The sequence below is a fragment of the Rhinichthys klamathensis genome, unplaced genomic scaffold (genome assembly GCF_029890125.1).
Source record: "Rhinichthys klamathensis goyatoka isolate OS25496 unplaced genomic scaffold, OSU_Roscu_1.1 h1tg000554l_1, whole genome shotgun sequence".
In the NCBI taxonomy this organism is placed as follows: Eukaryota; Metazoa; Chordata; class Actinopteri; order Cypriniformes; family Leuciscidae; genus Rhinichthys; species Rhinichthys klamathensis.
In genome coordinates, this window is record NW_026607023.1 from 930,007 (window position 1) to 952,110 (window position 22,104).

Below are 22,104 nucleotides of genomic sequence, written 5' to 3' on the forward strand. Positions count from 1 at the left end.
GTCAATTTAAGGCGTAAATGAAGTGTAAATCAATTTTGAATACATTCACAACACCACGGTTCATATTTTACCTCGATTAACAAGAATCATATTCTCATCCAAAGCTCTTTTTGGTTTTGGAACATCATCTAGAGATGTGAGAAATAAATATGAACACTGACACACTGACCAAAATCAAGTGTGCCACATATATCTTCTATAGAGTCCATATTTACAGGAAGTGACATTAATATTAAGAAGGAAAAATCCACCTGGTGATATATATATATATATATATATTGCCTAAACGTTAGAGAGCAGATACAAAAGCGTTTTGTTGTTGTTTGTTTGTTTGTGAAAACATTTGACATCATGAGGGCATTTCGTTTCTTCACAAAGGAAAGAGATGCCAAAAGAGTGCATCCATCTGGAATATTTCTACCAAAGTGGCACAAAGTGCAGATGAAGTTTCATGTTAAATCATATTAAACTGGGAAAAAAAATGGGTGAAACAATTTAGACAAAAAAAAGAATAATTCACAGTAGTCACAAATGTTGTGAGTTACTGACATCTGCTCATGCACAGTGAAACAAAATGTTTCCCAGCTGAAACATTTTACACTCAATCTCAGCAAAAGTGAGAGTTTGATATACATAAAGCAGAAATTTCAGAGTGACAGAAACACTGCAAGTCTCCACAGACGTCTCACATTCTCGTATATTCTCCTGTACGGAGAACGCGCTTTGCTTTTTCATTTCTACATGTCTCAAAATACTGAAAACCGTCTTTAAAAAACAAAAAAAAGAAAGACACTTTGTCTTATTCAATCAAATATGTTTAAATTAACTTCACAAACAAAAACTAAAAATGAGAGTCCTTGAACAAAAAGTGGTGCCGTCTCCCCTTCCTCATCGCCTCCATGAGCGGCTCTCGTCTTCCTCTTCTTCGTCATCATCTTCTTCCTCTTCCTCTGGAAGCAGAAAGGGGCTGACTGGATCCTAGAGAGTATGAGAAAAGATCAACCATTTAACTTAAAAACAAAAACCTGTCAGTGTTATTAGAAATGTAATATTCATGTTGGTTTGGTTTAGCCAGTAAAAGTAGTTGAACATGCAGTTACCGTCATTACATGGATTCCTGCAGCGTTGACCTCGTCCTTGGACTCTTCCTCTTCTGGTTCGGTGGACACAGATGGGGTTTTAGGTTTGTACCATGAGATCTGTAGAATTCGACCTTTGAACTTTGCTCCTTGGTTTGCAGCCTGAAAAAAAAAAGATTATTTAGTGTGGTTAAAGTCTACTAAGCTCTTAAAATAAATCTCAAATTTAGAACAAAAAACACAAGTAAAAAGACAGTACATTTTCTGCTTCACTGCGGGTTTTGAAGGTCATTACGACACTGGTGGCGTCGTGGTCGTGAAGCTCCTCGACCTCGCCAAATTTCTACACAAGAGGTCATATGGATTTAGCATAAATTAGGCACGTACATACAGACAGACAGATGATTGACAGACAGACAGGTAGATAGATAGACAGACAGATGATTGACAGACAGATAGATGATTGACAGACAGACAGATGATTGACAGACAGACAGACAGACAGATGATTGACAGACAGACAGATAGATAGATGATTGACAGACAGACAGATGATTGACAGACAGACAGATAGATAGATGATTGACAGACAGACAGACAGGTAGATAGATAGATGATTGACAGATAGATAGATAATTGACAGACAGACAGATGATTGACAGACAGACAGATAGATAGATGATTGACAGACAGATAGATAGATAGATGATTGACAGACAGACAGACAGACAGGTAGATAGATAGATGATTGACAGATAGATAGATGATTGACAGACAGACAGACAGGTAGATAGATAGATGATTGACAGATAGATAGATGATTGACAGACAGACAGACAGACAGGTAGATAGATAGATAGATGATTGACAGATAGATAGATGATTGACAGACAGACAGATGATTGACAGACAGACAGACAGATAGATAGCTGATTGACAGATAGACAGATAGATAGATTATTGACAGATAGATAGATGATTGACAGACAGACAGACAGACGATTGACAGACAGATAGATGATTGACAGACAGACAGACAGATGATTAACAGAGAGACAGACAGACGATTGACAGACAGACAGATAGATAATTGACAGACAGATAGATGATTGACAGACAGACAGGTAGATAGATAGACAGACAGACAGACAGACAGATGATTGACAGACAGATAGATGATTGACAGACAGACAGACAGATGATTGACAGACAGACAGACAGATGATGACAGACAGACAGACAGATGATTGACAGACAGACAGATGATTGACAGACAGACAGACAGATGATTGACAGACAGACAGATGATTGACAGACAGACAGACAGATGATTGACAGACAGACAGACAGATGATTGACAGACAGACAGACAGACAGACAGACAGACAGATGATTGACAGACAGACAGACAGACAGATGATTGACAGACAGACAGACAGACAGACAGACAGACAGACAGATGATTGACAGACAGACAGACAGACAGACAGATGATTGACAGACTGACAGACAGACAGATAGATAGACAGACAGATGATTGACAGACAGACAGAGAGACAGACAGATGATTGACAGACAGACAGATTATTATACCTTTATTTAACCAGGAGGTCCCATTGAGATTCAGAATAGGCAGACAGACAGACAGGTAGACAGACAGACGGAGATATAATCCTGCACTATTTAAGCTCAAATCTTACCACGAAGTGCGGCATGAGCTCCTCCTTCTCTTCCTGTGTGAAGCCGATAATAGAGATGGCTCGAGGCCGGTGGTCCACCACCATGTGATTGCCTCCGCCACGCCCCCTGAGGCTCCGCCCCCTGCCCCTCCCTCTGCCCCGGGCCGGTGCCGCTGGGGGTTTGCCCCGTCCCGCCGATATCAGGCCCAGCCGGGTGGCCTACGCGAATCAAATCCAGAGGGGGGATGTGTGAACAAAACTTACAATATAAAGTATAATCACATAATAAATATATATTTGATGTATTTAGTGCTGGGCAACGATTAATCGCATCCAAAGTCAAAGTTTACATAATATGTGTGTGTACTGTGTATAATTATTTTGTATATTTATATTGTATATGTATATTTGCATGTCAAGTCAAGATTTATATATAGCGCTTTTAACAACATAGATCGTTTCAAAGCAGCTTTACAGTGATAATAGGAAATTAAAGTAACAGACAGCATGTATATACTGTGTGTGTGTGTGTGTGTGTGTGTGTGTGTGTGTGTGTGTGTGTGTGTGTGTGTGTGTGTGTGTGTGTGTGTGTGTGTGTGTGTGTGTGTGTGTGTGTGTGTGTGTGTGTGTGTATGTATGTATGTATGTATGTATGTGTATATATATATATATATATATATATATATATATATATATATATATACACACACACATAATATATACATATATACATCCGTGTGTGTATTTATATATATATACACACAAAATAATTATACACAGTACACTTACATATGTTATGTAAACACAAACCTTTATTTTGGATGCGCTTATCACGATTAATCGTTGCCCGGCACTAAAATTGATACAAATATAATGAAATAGGATATATATATATATATGGATGTATGGGAATAGTGAGCTCCTCTAAACTTCCAAACTAGCACAGACTTTGTAACGTGCCTGACCTTTACCCTGACTGCAGACTGAAAAATTAAAGCCACACCAAATGCTGATCATTTCTCTTTCATGCCCTGAACAGTCTTTCAGCCTGCAGTTTCTTACTTCCGCTCTCTTCTGTTAATTATCTTCCCTCGATCTTTCTCTCATTTCTTACATGAGAGCTGCTCAAACTTTAATGGGATGAAAAGCACCAGCGTGTGTTGTTAGGGAACTGGTCCTTGGGGTTTGGGAAGTGCTCAGAGTTAAATGTGCAAGAGATGAAGTGTAATGACATGCATATTTCACACCAGCTAAGATAAGCCCAGTGCCAGCCATGGTGTTTCGGTTGTCTCTCTTGTTTTAGGAACGTGAACGTTAGGGCTGAGTGTGACATTGTGTTTGCATGAAATGGATTATGAAGGTTCTGGTTGGGCACATCAGTGTCTTTTGCTTCAGTAAAAAAAAAAATCTGAAAATAAGTATGGCGTCTTAGCAACTAACACATATGGCGTTTTAGGCAGAACTATAAAAAAAATGTAATCTTGTAAAATAGCCAACCGGAAAATGAGACCCATTTTAAACCTAACACGTGTGCCACACATCTATCGCTACTTTAGAGGTATCTGTCAGGTCATAGGGACATTTTTGGTACTACAAAATAAACAAACAAAACAACTATAATAATATTAACTCTAAATTCAAAAGAGTAAATTCATTTAAATGCACAATTATAATTCTATTTGATATTTTTGTATATTTTCATTATCACCTCGATTCCATTAATTACTGTAATGTGTTTGGATGTTTTAAAATGTAGTTCAAATTACTGTCAATCATGATTCACATTAGATTTGGATTACTGCATACATCTAATATTTTTTGTAAAATAAAAAGCAACTTAAAAAAAAACTACAAGGGAAATAATAATAAATCACAAAATACAATTCAGTAACGAAACACAATTATACATACATATACATATATATATATATATATATATATATATATATATATATATATATATATATATATATATATATATATAATGTATATATATTTGGGCTGTCAGTTAAACGCGTTATTAACGGCGTTAACGCAAACCCATTTTAACGGTATACATTTTTTTTATCGCACGATTAACGGTCTTTTTGGCCTAGCAAACGGTGTAATTTTTTTTCCACATGCTTTTGCAACAGGACGCGGCGCTGCGCTATGAAACCCATTCATTCTTGCGCCGCGCGAGGACGTTTTGTTGCTTCGTCGACCAAAGCGCAAACGGATCTAGCTAAACCGCAAACAAAACAACAGCACGCCGCACACACTTGTTTGGGCTTGCGACCCGGCCAAATAGTAGATTAACGTTACGCTTTGAGTGGACGACGAGCGCGAGACGCCGAAATGGATGCCAATAAGATTCTGAATGGAGAGTTTACTTTTAAAAAGTTGCCAAATGGTCCCATTGACGAGACCAAAGTGATCTGTGTGTTTTGTCGTTGTGAACTGAGCTATCATCATCGCAGCACGTCCAGTCTGAAATACCACTTGATGATGGCCAAGCACACACACACACACACACAGCTGATGCGAATTCTCCACCCCCTCGTCAATATTTCTTTCACCCTTTTATTGATGGACAGTGTTACATTGTGTGAGAGATTATTTGCTCCAAGTGAGAATGTTAGTGTGAAATTTAACACAGTAAATGCCAATGATGTTTTCAATAAAAAACATTTGCACAAAGCAAGCCGATCCACTTTTCCACGTTGATAAGAGCATTCAAATGAGAAAAAATAATGGGACAAAAATGTGCGATTAATCGCGAGTTAACTATGACATTGATGCGATTAATCGCGATTAAATATTTGTATCGTTTGACAGCACGATGCAAATATATATATATATATATAAAATTAAGCCACGTTCTGGATATTGGCATCAGGCTGAACAGGTCACAGTGACAGAAAGTGGCCGCTTACCTCCACCTGCAACTGACCCAACCTCCTCTTCAGGTCTGTTGTGTCTTCTCCTGACGTCAACTTCTTATGGAAGTCCAACTCCGCATCCAGCAACTCTTTCTGTGCCTAGAGACGGAAAAAAAACCCAGACAGTTATACTTAAATTTAGTAACATCTTTTAAAACAAAATTGGCAATGTACATTTAGGTTCTAAATTTTAAACCTGCAGTTACATTTTTTTGTGTTCAAAAATAAATATTAATTAAAGCTGCAAGCAGCATTTTAGCGGTGTTCAAGCAGTTAAGGCCTTTCAGGCCGTTAAGCACAAAAGCATCAAAATACATTAAGTTTTATGTAGCAAGCATGATTTACCATGATATACTACATTTCAGTGTGATTTTTCATGATTTACCATGTTCCAGTATGATTTACCATGAATCTAACATGATTTTTCCATAGTTTACCTTGATATACCATGTTATAGGATGATTTACCATGATATAGCACATTCTAGAATAATTTACCAGGATTCTAACATGATTTACCTTTTTTACTATGATTTACCATGTTTCTGGCGTTATTTACCATGATTTACCATGTTGATAGCAATTATGTGAAGCATAAGAACAATTGAAGTGATAAACTCTGACAAAATATGAATGTGTTATAATAGTAATTGTTATATAAGTGATTTTATAGTGTCTATATACAAAAAAAGACTATTAATAAGAAGAGTGGCCAGCAGAGGGCAGTAGAAGACCACTTATTGGCTCACTTTCATTTTAAACTACTTTGTTTCTCCAGTATTCTCCACTGAAGCAAACCATTTTTTTCATGTTAACTCCATAATGCCTGCTTACACACACACACACACACACACACACACATTTTTGGGATATGTTATTGTGAAAATCATATAAAAAAAGATTAAAAATATCTAATGCTGCTGCTTCATCTAGTGGACAACAGTGCTATTACAGCCTACTTATACAACAGGCCATGTTTTCATATAATTTAATCTACACACGCTCATTCTGATGTAGATAGAGACATTTGGAACTTCAGGAGCCAATGTGACTCAATTGTCACTTCAATAGACGATTTTTGACTAAATGTTATTGTAAATGTTAAAATAGTGAATTTATAAAGTCTAAATATTAATTATAGTTGAGTAGTGTGACAAAATGACTTTTTTTAAACAGCAGGGGGCAGTAAAATACCACTTATTGGCTGTTAGCCTTTTTTCAAGCAGTTATAGCTGTTCTTGACCTTTTTTTAAGAAGCTATGAGCATTTATTGAAAAGATATTGCCTTTCGGTCAAGGTTACATATTGAATTGACCCTATTATAGTCATACAAATGAAGAAGTTATACGTTTTTCTATAATTATTGTTCTAGAGAGTACAGAGCAATAGATGAATTTTGACAAAATGTGATTGTAAATGTTAAAATAATGATTTAATAAAGTCTAAATATCAATTATATATAAAAATATTAGAGAGTAGTATGATGAAATGACAGCAGGGGGCAGTAAAATACCACTTATTGGCTGTTATAGCCATCCAAGCTGTTATAGCTGTTATAGCCATCCGATTTACACTCTATTATAGCCATCCAAATGAAGTAATTATACCTTTTCTGATAATTATTGATCTAGAGAGTCCAGATAATTGTACTGCACTGGTTTTAAACATTAAGATATGAAAATTATACGATCATAGATGGAAAAGACCATTTACAGCCAATACAGGCAATTTACCATAGGAAATACAAGGTTTTAAAGCTTTTCAACAGTTATAGCGCCACCTATTGTCCGATCTCCATGAAACTTTGCATGCTTCTTCACCATGGTATGACACATATGCTCATCAATTTTTGTGAAGTTCTGAGTTTTTATTTATGATTTATAGGCTTTTGAGTGTGTTTTGACACACCCCTTTTATAAATGACCCTGTTATAGCGAAGCAAAGGGCAAAGTTCAACTTTTTTTCGATAATTATTGATCTAGAGTGTCCAGAGAATTGTCCTAGACTGGTCTGGTTCCAATCGGACGAAAAACCAGGGACTAGTTCGCAAAAGTAGGTTTTTAACATATTCGTGAATATTTAATGAACGGTTTGATTGACAGCAATGGTTCTAGAGGCAAAGTTGTTCAGCATGAGGAGATCTATCAAATGATATGCATATTGTGGGGATGTGTGCAACACCACGTGATTACAGAGCCGTAAAACTCGTTAGCGCCAACTAGTGGCCGATTTCTTTCAAAACTCTTACAGACCTCTTGGGCCATGAGTCGAACATGCCCATAGAGTTTCGTTCCGATTGGCCTCCGTTAACCTCGTCTCACAGGTGCTCAAACTTCATTGGCCGATGGCGGCCATGTTTTTTGAGATACGCCAATATCCTTTTACACATACATGGCACCTTGGACCAAGACACTGCATACCAATTTTCAAGTCAATCGGACAAACGGTCAGGTGGCCACACCCCCTTTTATGTTTTTTTAATGTTATAGCGCCACCTAGTGTTAGATCGACGCGGTTTTTTTACTGTGACCCCAAATTGTCCTCATACACAAGTGTGTCAAGTTTGGTGAAGATATCTCATTTACTTCTTGAGTTATAGACGTTTTAGTAAAATAGGCTCCTCCCACAACGTTCATTTTGCGCCCCCTAGCAACCGGAAATCGAAATTTCAACTTTTTTTTGATAATTATTGATATTCAGACTCCAGAGAACATTTCTGCACTGGTTTGGTTCCGATCGGGCAAAAAACCAGGGACTAGTTCGCAAAAGTAGGTTTTGGACAAAACCGGAAATAGCGGAAAAATTTGCATACCGGAAATGAAATCGGAGATATACGTTTTTTAAGTCAAGAGTCCAGCTTTCCAATGATATACGACACTTGAGTCTACGACATAGGGTCTAGGAGTTATGATCACTTTCGCGTTTTTGTTGCTATAGCGCCACCTATGGGCCAATCGGGCTCATACTCTCTCAACCTCTCCTCGATTTCTGTGCTACCTTAATCCCAAATATCAAGTCTCTAGCTCTTACGGTTTGGTCTGCACGATGCGTTTTAGGGCGGAATAATAATAATAATAAAAATCCTTACAATTACAATAGGTTTTCAGCACTTCGTGCTTGAACACCTAATAAGCAAGTACATCATGAATCCATTTTCCAAACCGTGTTTTTGTCTTATCCTGAATCACTACGGTACTCCTATAATAAGTGTGTATATTTAGACAGTGGCCCAGTACCTGCGTCATTTGTCAAAGACATAAACAGAGAGAAGTAGCTCTGGCTACAATGTTCTTCTGCAAGATGCATGCAGTTCTGTTTATTAACCGCTAGAGCGCCAGAAGTTACGGACTGCAGCTTTATACAAGAATAGATCTAGAACACACTTACGTCTGTTTTTGACTTTGATTGTGTAGTGTTGGCAGTAGCTGGTGCGGTCGGGCTGATCTCATTCTTCAGCTGAGAGATCTTTTCTGTCAGTTCTTTAAGAGTCTTCATGATGTTTGCTCTCTCCTCTGGCTTCATCCCTCTGTTCTTTTCCAGGCGGTTTATCAGCACCTGCAGAAGGCAGTTCAGGTTTAGAGTTACATTAAACTGCATGTACGAAACCACTAGCAGTTCTAATATACACTCCTGAATCAGGACAAGGACAATAACTCTAGGGCTGTCACAATACCTCGAATAAATTCAAGTGCTCGGTTTAAAAAAAAATCCTTGATAGCAATTTACTCGTGTGAATTAACCGGCAAAATACCGGAAGTGGTGCATTCCACGGATGAGAATCCTTGACCTGTATTATTAATCCTTTTCTAAGGCTGCACGATATATTAAAACCATTTAAAAATCATAATATGGCATAGTGCTATTGTGAAATATCACAGGCTGCGATGCAATAAAATAAATATATGTTATTTTATTTATTATTTTTGCTAAATGGTCCACATGCAAAGTTGGTTGATAACATAACTGTAACAAAGTAGCTTACAGTTAACAGAATTTATAGTTGACTTGTTTAACAAAGTGCTATGGGAAGTCAAACTAACTTTACTTATTAATTTTGTTAATTTCCTGTCATCTCTTGCAATATCTGAAAGCCAGGTTTTCCTAATATCCATCATAATTAGCTAAACATGTTTTACAGATGGGGCCTTATGAAAATGTTACATTTTAAGTTATTTTAAAGGCTATTGTTCACTTGGGTCTATTCTTTATTACCATACACACAAAAAAAATGGGATTATTCGATTAATCCTCAAAATAATCTACCTATTATAAAAAAAAAAAATCATTAGTGACCACCTTAGATTCAGCAAAATTATCAATTGATGAAATGAAATGAATATCATTTCATATAATATTTACTACAATTATTAGGGAGCAATTATTTGAAAAGGAAACGATTTGGAAAAACAATTCGAGCATGATAGAAATTAATCCGTAAAATATATTTATACTTCTTGATTTTGTATTCAATCCTATCAAAGTATTTTTCACAAATAGTTTGAAACAAATAAAAAGGACCTAAACATTGTAACCAACAGTGTACTTGGTAATCTGGCAAGTTTGTGCACACTGGGAATCATATGTTTTTCAAATAAAGAGCAAGTAATGCTAATTGTACACAGCAAATATGAGATGAATGTGACGTATGACATAGGTGTCAACATAAAAATGAGTAATTACACTAATATCAAAATATAATAAAAAACATGTCCAAACTTTTACCTAGTTGTATATATACACAATTATTTTGTTTCACTTCAGTAATCTTTCATACCTTCTGACATTCGATCTGTTTTTCAACCATTTCTTGTTTCTTCTTCCTCATGTCTTGCTGCAGTTTCAACGCCTCCTGAAGGTCAGAGGTCATGTTAGCGCACTCATAAGTACATTACAGACGGTGCAATCCTAGTAGGTGGATCTGCCTGTATCAGCTTACAGAGGTGAGGAGGAGAAAGGAAATACTCACATGCTTCTTCTTCAGAACCTCCTGAGCTTCCAGCGCTTTGCCCGTTTTTCCTAATGACTTTGATGCGGTTTTCAACACCGTGCGTGAGAACGGACCCTTCGGTAAACTCGAAGATGGCGTCAAACCCTTGTTTAACAGAGAAATTCACACAATCAGTTAAAAGTTTGGAAGATTTTTAAATGTTTTTGAAAGAAGTCTATTATGCTCACTAAGGCTGCATTTATTGTTGCCGTTTTCGGTTTTATTTTAAAATGTATTTTATTCCTGTGATCAAAGCTGAATTTTCAGCATCATTACCCCAGTCTTCAGTGTCACATGATCTTTAAGAAATCACTCTAAAATGATGATTTACTGCCCAAGAAACATTTGTTACCATCAATGTTGAAAACAGTTGTGCTGCTTCATATTTTTGTGCAAACTAGGCTTGCTGTGATAGTCGGTGTTAGGTTACATGACTTGTCGTTTAGATTTTTTTTTTATAGCAATACAAATCATGTAGGTCAGTCAGAGAACAGACACTACTATTAAAAACTGAACAAGTCAAAGAGCCGCAGCACAGATCAGCAGCAGGAGCCAGATTTCATTTATCACGAGAGTGAGGCGAGCTGACTGACAAGACGATGGCGGGAGATTTGCTTTTTAAAGCGAAATGTAAAAGCACCTATTTGGCAATATTTTGGATTTAAACCCAATGTTATTAGGGAACCTGCAAAGATTTAGTTGTGTTTTTCCATTAAGAATAATAATGACCATTCACCATTCAAGCAATTGCCGGCCCCGAATTGCTGCTAATGCGCACGGGCATTCATAACGGTGTGTGTCACCTATCGGAGCAGAGCGAGCGTTTCAGTTCAGTCCTATGAAAGCCGAACTTCCATTGAAATTAATTGAAAGCGCTCGCTCTGCTCCGCACCGTTATGTATGCCCGTGCGCATTTTACTTTGAATTAGCAAAAGCGAGGTGCAAAAGAGTGAAAAACTCCAACGAAATACTTTTGTTCAGCAAGAATGCCTTAAATTGCTCAAAAGTAACAGTAAAGTCATTTATAATGTTATAAAGATTTCGATTTCAAATAAATGCTGTTCTTTTAAACTTTTCATTTATAAAATTTCAATTTGACCAAATAAGCCTGAATCAACAAAAAAAATGCAGTCTTGTTGAGAAAAAGATACATCTTTTTTACTAACATTTTTAAAAGAACTATAATTATTCCAAACTTTTGACTGGTAGTTTCTGCTGGATCTATACTGGCAGCATTTCTCACAGCAAACCTACTATATTATTGTGTCACAGAATGCTTTTTGAGTTGAGTTTTTTGAGGCGAGAATGTGGTTGTTTAGACCTCAAATATGCAATTTATATATAATTTGCCTATTTGAAAATTTGTTGAGACATTTTCGAGATGTGAGCTCATGGCCGTCAGTGGCTGTTCAGCGCTTATGTATCCGCTGAGAACAGCTTCATCTTGGCCACTCCTCCTCAGGGACACTTACATACAGTAGACAATGGATAAATATGAGGTATTCAAACGGGTGGGTATATCAATTGATTTTGGGTATATCAAACAGGTAATCTTGTTCCAGAGCAAATCGATTTGGCTAAGGGTAAAGTTAAGGTTTATAACTATAGTAATAGTACAAAATTTAATTTAAATAGAAATAGAGTGCTTTTGACTGATTTTTTCGCTTGTGTTTATTTCCTATTGTACAAACCTCATACTTTTATAATGGCTATTATTGTTCATTTAATTATTACTGTTAAATAAATAACATTTTATTTTATATAAACAATATGCTGTATTGGGTATTGGGAAACGGTCTGTTAGTTATTGTGATTTCTACTTCAGTGAACGTTACATTATTACGTCATTAGATGGCGACAAGAGTCTTTATGAGCGAGTCAAGCAAAGCAAAGACTTTTATATTGAAATCGGCCTGAACAGGGTTGGAAACAAGGTTATTTCTAAAGACAAATGCATTGTATTCAACCGGCAAATGCATTGACTAGCGCTATCATGGGAAATCCCCTTGTCTGTTAAAAAGATACTAAGATATCGTTTTCCTCAGAGGAATTTTTTTTATTATCATAATAAGATTGACCTGAAGAATGAACTCGTTTACTCTCTCTCTCATTATACTCTCCAATGAAGCGACTTAACGTTCCTTCGTTACTAGTTCTAAAGTGACGTTTAGTAACGGAAGCTCGGGCTCAACTATTAAACTGTCAATGAGATTTGAATCTGTGGCGGAAGAAAGTAGTTCTGCACAAAACAGGGTTTTTGAAGACACTCTCTGTTGCCGTTTCTGATTTATTTACACACTCGTAGCCGTGCCATGTGGCTCTCTCTTGTGCCTATGGCTTAATCACAGCCCTGCTGACATAGAGCCATATCGCACTCCAACTCGTGTGATATTGCTCATTCATATTCTCTCTGAACAGATGTGTGCAAACATTCAAGTGTTTTCTTTACCACTGATGGCTCTTGGTTCGGGCTGGTGGGTTCAGTGCCGCCCATGATTCCCGTGGCAGTCTGGTGTTTGGGGAAGGTATTATTCAGCACGTAAGCTCCTGCAGGGTGCTGCTTAATGACCTGCACACACAACAAAATTCAGTCAAAGTATGTAAACGAATGACAAAGTTTGGAACCATGGATGAACAGTCACGGTAAGGATATCACCAAGCATTTTTGAGTTAACAATCTATTAAAACGGACACAAACTTCTCTATGGGGGAAACGAGAACGATCAATAGTAGGGCTGGGCAGCAAGAGCTCATTCTCCAAACGTTCTCCACAATGAAATCGCATAGAAATATAATGTATTGTGCATTCCAGTTTTAATTTTCTCTGAATCTGATAACCCATCAGTGGGTACCGGACCTTGTGTGTCGTGGGCTGCTGTTGGCCAGGGTTCGTGTTCTGACCGGGTCCCTGCTCCTGTGTGCTGGATGTGGGCTCTCTATGCCAGTAGACTCTGATGAAGCGGTTATTGAGAACGGCCTCAGTGCTGGAGATGGCCCTCCGAGCCTCGTCGTTGGCTGTGTACTGGATCAGTGCTGCCTCTGGGTCCCCCCCGAACACCACCTGTGGAAACGACAACACAGGACACAGTTTTACATCACAATCACTACAACTACATTCGTTGACCTGTGTAACAAAAGTGCTACAGAACAATAGCAAATATGTAGTTCATAATCAAATCTACACAGAAAGTTTACCTGAATGTTGACTATGGTTCCAAATTTGCTGAAGTGCTCATTGAGTTTGGTGATGTTGTTGAGGTCCCGGGGGATTTTGCGGACCTCTAGTTTGGTGTTGACGTAATAAATCTTTTTCGGGAAGATGGGTTTATGCTGGTTATTGAAGTTTTGTCTGTAAAACAGGAAAGACCACATTACACATCTCCATCAGGACATCCACCTGCATCATTGTAGTTTCCTTAGTGTTCCAAGATATCAAATATTAATTAATAGACACTAAAAATAATGTAAATAAAATTAATAATTATTAATTAACATTTAACTATACATACATTTAAAGGTAAATGTATTAATTAGCATAATGATCCATAATTGATTACATTTATTTTTTTGAAAGTAGTCTCTTCTGCTCATCAAGCCGGCATTTATTTGATAAAACACAATATTACAGTTTTTTTCTGTATTTTTGAAGTAATGAAATGGTTTCTATTTTAATATATTATTTATTTCTGTGAATCAAAGCTGAATTATCATCAGCCATAAACCCAGTCACCAGAGTCATATGATCCTTCAGAAATCATTCTAATATGCTGATTTAGTAGTATGAAGTATTAACAATATTTTTTTGTAACCTATGATACTTTTTTCAGGATAAAAAGTTAAAAAGAACAGCATTTATTCAAAATAGAAATATTTTCCAACAATATAAATCTTTATCATCACTTTTTATCAATTTAACACCGAATAAAATGATCAGTTTCTTTGAAAAACGGTAGAGTACATTGTATATTGCAGTTCTTTTATCAAAGAATCCTGAAAAAACTATCACAGGTTATACAAATATATACACACACACACCCACACATACAAGTTATAAAATAGCAGCTTAACAGTTTTCAACTGATGATAAATATTAGAATATTACAATGATTTCTGAAGGATCAGGTGACACTAAAGATTGGAGTAATAATGAAATAAATTATATTTTAAGGTATATTAAAATAGAATACCATTATGTTAAATTTAATAATATTTTAAAATACTACTGTTTTTTTCTGTATTTTTGATGAGCATAAGAGACGACAAAAGTACATTAATTATCTAAGTAATAATAAGCATAATCAATATTGGATCCTTTTCACATTTCCAGGGTCCTCTGAAGTTCTCATAGTTGTGTAAACTTCAATAACAGTGAATGGGAGACGACAGCAAATATAGTTTTTGTAATAAAAAAAAAAAAAAAAATAATAATTCCCATTTGGTCCAATAGCAGAAGAACAAAATCCATGATAGCGTTTCCACGACTTTCCAAAACAAATGTAGAGAGAATTCAGCAGTCAAAAAAGAGAAAGACGAAAGGATTTTTATTATTTTTTATAAAATGATTGAAAACTAGATTTACAGACTAGATCCACACTACCATTCATACTAGATTTGTGATGTTGGTGATGCAGCACTGTGGAAACGCATCACAGTCATTGAACACAATTATAATTAAAGTAGAATAATAAAAATTCTAAAGTTTCTCTCACACACCACATTTGTGGTGAATTTATAAAGGTCATATACTTTCTTGAAAGACTGCAAAATAAGATCAACTGAAACAGTGAGTAGTGGCTCATCACTCACTTGTCCATCCAGGGTTTTTTGACCAGTGGGCCATCAGCCGACGGCAGACACCTCTTCCTGTTCTCCTGCTCAGAGTTGTACCTCGCCTCACTGCTCGACACACTCGGGACAGATGGCTCCGTCTGAATCACTATGTTAGCTGCTAAAAACACACATTAAACAAATTTAAATTGATGTTGTCATGATGAATACGTTTGAAATTCTCATGCAAAATAGTCATTGGTTTGGAACTGATATTTTACATCTGATACCTCGTGAGTTTTGTCCATCACCAGAGGTAAGGCCGATGAGGTTGGGTCTCTGCGTCTGGATGCGAGGGATGAAATGCCGGTACTGAGCTCTGCCTGGGCCGGTCAGTGCTGGGGACTCTGGGTTATAGGCCTCGGGGTCATAGCTGTCTGTATGTGACACAACAAAGACGTGTTAAACCATATGTACTGTGTGCAGGGGGGGAAAACACTACAGGAGGTTCTTTCCCTTCGATAAATTAAACATTTACCACATGTGTTTGAGAGAACTTTCTCCAAATTCTCTGTGTTATTCAGAAAATGCAGTGTGTGTAAGATGCTGCAGCAGCACAACTACATGGTCAGAGTCGGTCACTGCAGCCTTCAGACACACACACATACCCCCACTGAAAAAACTGGCTTTGAAACCATTTTCACTCAGAAATTGCTAGTAGTAAGTTTCACAAATAATTACAAAGAAACAGCAAGTGACACATTGAATTAAACATGAAACTTTCAAGTAGAAAAAAAAACTGAAACAGTATTTTCTTTTAAAACGTACTCAATCTTTGTTGCATTTAAAACCTTGAAAAATAATTACTCAGAATGAATAACCCGAGTCACGGTTTTGTATGTTTTCGGTACAGCAAGAAAAAAAACTGTTTTTAGTGGTTTACTGAACAAACTAGGTATGCTTATAAAATGAAAAATACACTGCAGTTTATGGTGCTGTTGTAATTGGAGGAAGAGTTTGTGAAGTCAAACAGACTCGCTTGCTGTCAAGATAATCGTTCATGCGAGATGGAAATGTGTACATTTGTAACATTTACAGATGAGGTTAAACATTAACGCTGAGTTAAACACGTCTCAAGCTGATTACACACGCATCTGACAGCAGGGTAGGTTTATCTCTGGTGAAAATCAAGTTTTTAAATGTTGTTTATATGTCTATGTGGTGTTTTTAATATGCTTTAAGACAAGCCATGTGTAAATTCTTAAGTCGACAGTATTTTCATCTTAAAACTGCAGTGAACCAAAGACAGTCTCAAAAACACGGTTTGAAATCGCTGGCGTTTCTGACGTCACAAACGACCTTGTAACCAATCAGATCAACGTGTGATCGTCAACGAGTGGATCTCTGAGCTGAGTGAGTGAGTGGAGGCGGGGCTCATTTGCATATTCATAAAACCGCATATACTAAATAAGGCAAGTGTGTAGAGTTACATTCAAGCTATTTTTAAGGCATGAATAATTTTTTTTCAAGGATTTTTAAAAAAAAAAATGTAATTTTGGAGATCAAAGATAAATACATTGGAATGGGATACAATTATTGACTACAGGGGGACTTTAATATAAAACAAAAGTCTTATGTTTAAGACAAGCAGCTCACTCTGTGTCCCGTTTTTTTTTTCCAGTTCTGCTCGCAACAAAGTAAATCAATGTGAACAATATTGTACGCATGCGTAGCAAACCGAAAGACCCGTACTGAAAATGTTCGGTACGAATACATGCATCATTACAGCCCTACTAACTGATGTACACACGACAAGACCAGAACCACCACCAACAGACAGGAAAGAGGCTTAGTATATCAACTGCTTTCTTTAAAGGGGTCAGACTTTCTTCTCTAAAGGCCGCTTATAATTATTTAAATGCATTTCTGATGGACAGGAAAAACACAAGTAGCTGGAATATCAGAAATCTGACATGACCCCTTTACAACACACACATAGACAGTAAGCTCTGAGCACCACTGCTCAAGCTGAGGAGAGAGAAGCGCAGTGGCTTACATTCAGAGAGAGTGTATTGAGGATGGAGAGAGGCAGAAGAGGAGGAAGAAGAGGAAGGAGGTGGTGGTGGTGGTGGTGGTGGAGGTGGAGGAGGAGGTGGTCCCACTCCAGGCAGGGCCAAAGGGGAAGAGGTTCTGGTTCTGGAGTGGGGTGGAGTGTCTATCCCAGTAGCTGGGATTAGAGGAGGCCCTAAAACAAGACAAGAGCAAACTCAAGCACACTAACATTTACAGCTAACTTCCATTATTGCATTTTAGGACAATCGTTCCGAGTTGTTGTTAATATAAAGTCATTCTCAAGTTTTATCGTCCAAGAGTTAAAAAATTAACGAATAATATTCCTAAAAATTAACAGGTAACAAATGCATTTACCATATTTTCTGGAACACAAGTCAATTTTTGTATTACCTAAAACATTCTGCGTCTTGTATTCCAAGCGACTTGTATAGACCAACGCTACTTTTGCGTCATCGATGGGTAACGCCCCCTTTTGGGGCAAACGGACAAACGGATTCCTCTGAGAACAGAACTCGCTCTAGATCTGCAAAGTTTCTTGATAGCAAAAATGGCACCAACTTAAAGAAGCTAACTTACTGGATACGGGGTTACAGAGGTGTCCCTTTGAAATGGTCGAAAACTTGATTAATGACCCCACTCAGTGGCCAAATATGGACTAATCAGACATCTACCACTATCTCGTGGAATCACCAAGTAAGTAACTTAGCCTATTTTTTTTTGTCGTTAACACACTCACAGTATGACAAACTAGACGATGAGGCCATGTCACTTGGATCATATTTAACTTGATTTAAGCTATTGACAGTTTTGTTGTCGACTAGCTATACTAGTTAGAAAGACGAAGCTGCTAGCAGCTAACGTTATGTGATTAGCTCTCACTAGGCACGCTACACCTTGGCTGTTAACTGATTTTACTGTTGAAATAGTGGCAGGCTAGGACTAAAGTGGACTTGGCTGGTTTCTGCTTGTGTCTAGATAGTGCTTTAGGCCTATATGACTTTTCGACGACCACTGCTCTGGGCTAGCCTAGAAATCTAGACTCCCCCTAGCAGCTGCAAAAATTATTTTGCAGCCAGTGTAGTCTAGCAACTCTCCGTTGACTTTCGAGCTGGAAAAACCAAACTCTAGTCAGGCCAATCACATCGTGTAGTCGGCGGGCGGGCTTAACATAATGACGACAGAGATGCGACGGTTCACTGCTACTTGAAAACAAAGAATGGCTGCTGCTGCTGGCGAACAGCGGTTTTTCCAATCGGCTTTGGCCGCGACTCTGGAGGACTTGGAGTTAAGCTTTTCTTTGGGAAATGAACGGCACTTAAGTCATTCTTAAAAAAGGAAGATGTGTTCGTAGTTTACCGACCAGATACGGCAAAAGTTTACTCTATCAACTAGCTCCGCTGGTGGGAAAACGCTCTGGTTGGTTGTAGCGCTATCCTATTGCGTGCAGAGGGAATTTGAAAGACAACCGTTTATCCCGCCCCTCGTATTGAGCCCTGTCAATGGTGAGTTCCCAGACCTAACATCCTGATGTAGGTCTGGCATGCCAGGCTAGCTCTGGGCTACATGAAACAACACGAACGGCAGTAGATCAAGCCTTCTAGGCTAGATAGGATAGCGTAATGTCACAACATCCAATTTGACAGCCCCATACATACATACATTGGTCCTATACATATTTTGCCGTACACTGTAGACTTGTAGTCGAGACCGCCTAAACCGAGACCAAGACACTACCAAGACCAGATGGTATCGAGACCAAGACAAGACCAAGACCAAGACCAAGACAGACCAAGTCGAGACCAAGACCAAGTCGAGACTAAGACCGAGACCAAGTCGAGACCGGAGGGGAAAAAAAACATTAGTGTTGAAGCTAAGCAATAACTTGTCAAATGTTGTTTTGCATTTGCCTGCCTATCTCTGCTGATTTCGACGTCTCCAAATGAATCCATTCTGCAACTTTTAAATACATAATTATATTTTTAAAAACGAAATTATAGGCTTAAGTGCAGGATCCGAAAGTTGGTCGTTTTTGTCGCTATGGTTACACACACACACACACACACCGTTGGCGGTGCGCTCAAAGTCATCTGTCAGTTGTGCAGTTACCCAAAATCTCCTGAATGAAGGTAAAACCCATCATGTCACTGATATGTCTTTTACTAAATATTAATATATCAAAAACTGTACATGATAAGCTATTAGAGTAAAACATATTGCGTTAGGCTACTTCATGAGTTAATAAGAAAAAAGATTTTACAATTCCTGCAAATGCAGTGATGAAGTTCATGTTCTCATGATTTATTTTTATGAATAAAACTTTCAAAACATCCCCCCCTCTGTTTTTTTCACAAATCGCACCCTGATGATATGTGTTTTTTAAATCAAGTGATCAAAGTGCTCGTTGCCGCTGCGATCAGTGGCGCGGATACAGTGTTTTCTCGCGTGGCTCGCGCGCACCGCACTGTCTTCACTCGGACGCGCGCTTCAATCCGTTGTGGATATCGTCGTGGATATTGTAGTATTGTATTGCTCAATCCCCTGACCACTATGTCAGTCTGAGACAGCGAGACCTAGACAAGACCGAGAGGTCCGAGACCAAGACAAGACCGAGACCAAATACCGTCAAGGCCGTGACAAGACCGAGACCACGTAAAAGTGGTCTCGAGACCGGTCTCGAGACCAAGACCGGTCTCGAGACATACATCACTAGTACACTGTAAACCTTTTTACAACTTTCAAAGTCCTAGCACTTTCTAGACACAAGCAGAAACCAGCCAAGTCCACTTTAGTCCTAGCCTGCCACTATTTCAACAGTATAGTATAGCTAGTCGACAACAAAACTATGTCAATAGCTTAAATCAAGTGAAATAAGTGACATGGCCTCGTCGTCTAGTTTGTCATACTGTGAGTGTGTAAATGACAAAAAACAAATAGGCTACTTACTTGGAGATTCCACGAGATGTCTGATTAGTCCATATTTGGCCACTGCGTGGGGTCATTAATCCAGTTTTCGACCATTTCAAAGGGACACCTCTGTAACCCCGTATCCAGTAGCTTCTTTAAATACCGCTCACGGTCCTCGGCCGGCAAAGAGAGTGTGTATGTTTGTGCCATTTTTGCTATCAAGAAACTTTGCAGATCTAGAGCGAGTTCTGTTCTCAGGGGAATCCGTTTGTTTTCCCCCAAAAAGGGGCGTTACCCTCCGATGACGCAAAAGTAGCGTTGGTCTATAATGCAATTAACGTCAAGCTCGCAAAATGTGCAAAGTGCACACATTTTGGATTAGTGCCAAATGAAAGAGGTACATGAGCCCAAGTTTTTTTGGTATAGGCCATTTCCCACATGCTGGCAGTTTCAGAATCACTTTAAATGCATTTGTTTAGGCGTGGCTTTTTTAAGGAATGTGGTTTATTTTATATCTTTATACTTCTTTTCCATTCCAGTTCTGAATACAGTTTAATCTAAAGGATTTGTTGTGTAGTGAGGGGAACTAACATACACGTTTACACTGTTTGTAATATTTTGGAAATGTGTCATTTTATCCACTGATATTTTACATTATTTCTCAACACCATCAAGTAGCCAACGTGTTTTGGAGAAAAACATTTATTTCATAATATGATTTCCACCCCACTTTCAATTATTTTACTTCAATGAAAGGTTAGGATTGTGAATTTTTTTAATGAAAGATCAAAAGGATAAACCATGCAGATTTATTTTTTACAGCCATTTTTGATCATATTTACCAGGGGTGCCACTAATCCTGACCACAACTGTATAATGCATATAATAATATAATGAAATATATTTATTTCTCAACTATGAAATTTGGTCCCATTTTGATTTATTTTAAGGTGCGACTATTTTTTATGGAAAACACTGTGATGCATAGTTGTAAGATTTTAATGTTAATTGATAAACATTAAAATAAATTAATTTATTAATCAATAACCCATGACCAAGGATAAATGCGGTCATGAAAAATGTTAAAAAAGAAAAAAAAAAGATTTAAGTCAAACATTAAGACATATAATTGAAATTGATATTTTTAATAAAACAAAGTAAACAGGAGAAAATAATTTAACATTCATAATTAACGAATTAATTGATTAAAGAATGAATAATTAAATTAATAAATAAATTACATTCACCTTCTAAAGATTTTAAAATCACTCTAATAATAAGAGCTACACGATTCTGGATAAATTGAGAATATTTTTTTTTGTGCTTAAAATAGAGCTGCAAGATTCTGACAAAATGTTAATTGCTGCAGTCTATTTAAAACTTTTAATTCATTTGAATTAATTATTTAAAAGAATGGGTTTGAATGAATGATTCAATGACTCACTCATACCTATAAAACATGGTACCTGCTCTCTCTTGCTCAGCGGCAGCGCAAACACACTTCGCATGTCACGCTGTGATCAGACTATAATAAATAATAAAATACTCAAACGATTAATAGATTAAGGCCAATCGTTGTCATTTAGGAGGAATAAGATTGAGTAGGTGTGTGAATCGAGATTGCGACCTTTTAATGATTAATCGTGCAGCTCTACAATATAACATATATATATATTAGAGCCCGACCGATATATC

General features: G+C 37.4%; 1 protein-coding gene across 4 annotated transcripts in view; it reads right to left on the reverse strand.

Annotated features, from left to right (window-relative positions):
* Positions 1–743: 743 nt before the first annotated feature.
* The window catches only part of rbm27 (RNA binding motif protein 27), a 33,906-nt gene continuing 12,545 nt past the window's right edge, over positions 744–22,104 (reverse strand). The window contains exons 8-21 of one of the 4 annotated variants that reach the window (XM_056239116.1): positions 17,489–17,677; positions 15,723–15,869; positions 15,472–15,610; positions 13,861–14,014; positions 13,523–13,726; positions 13,115–13,234; positions 10,645–10,770; positions 10,453–10,527; positions 9,066–9,233; positions 5,674–5,778; positions 2,780–2,977; positions 1,339–1,422; positions 1,101–1,241; positions 744–978 (exon numbers count right to left, since the gene is read on the reverse strand). In XM_056239116.1, coding sequence (XP_056095091.1) covers positions 889–978; positions 1,101–1,241; positions 1,339–1,422; positions 2,780–2,977; positions 5,674–5,778; positions 9,066–9,233; positions 10,453–10,527; positions 10,645–10,770; positions 13,115–13,234; positions 13,523–13,726; positions 13,861–14,014; positions 15,472–15,610; positions 15,723–15,869; positions 17,489–17,677 — 1,940 coding nt within the window. In that variant the 3' untranslated portion in view covers positions 744–888. Of the gene's footprint in view, positions 979–1,100; positions 1,242–1,338; positions 1,423–2,779; positions 2,978–5,673; positions 5,779–9,065; positions 9,234–10,452; positions 10,528–10,644; positions 10,771–13,114; positions 13,235–13,522; positions 13,727–13,860; positions 14,015–15,471; positions 15,614–15,722; positions 15,870–17,488; positions 17,678–22,104 lie in introns of all 4 variants that reach the window. The other 3 variants (XM_056239117.1, XM_056239115.1, XM_056239119.1) reach the window with 3 other exon arrangements.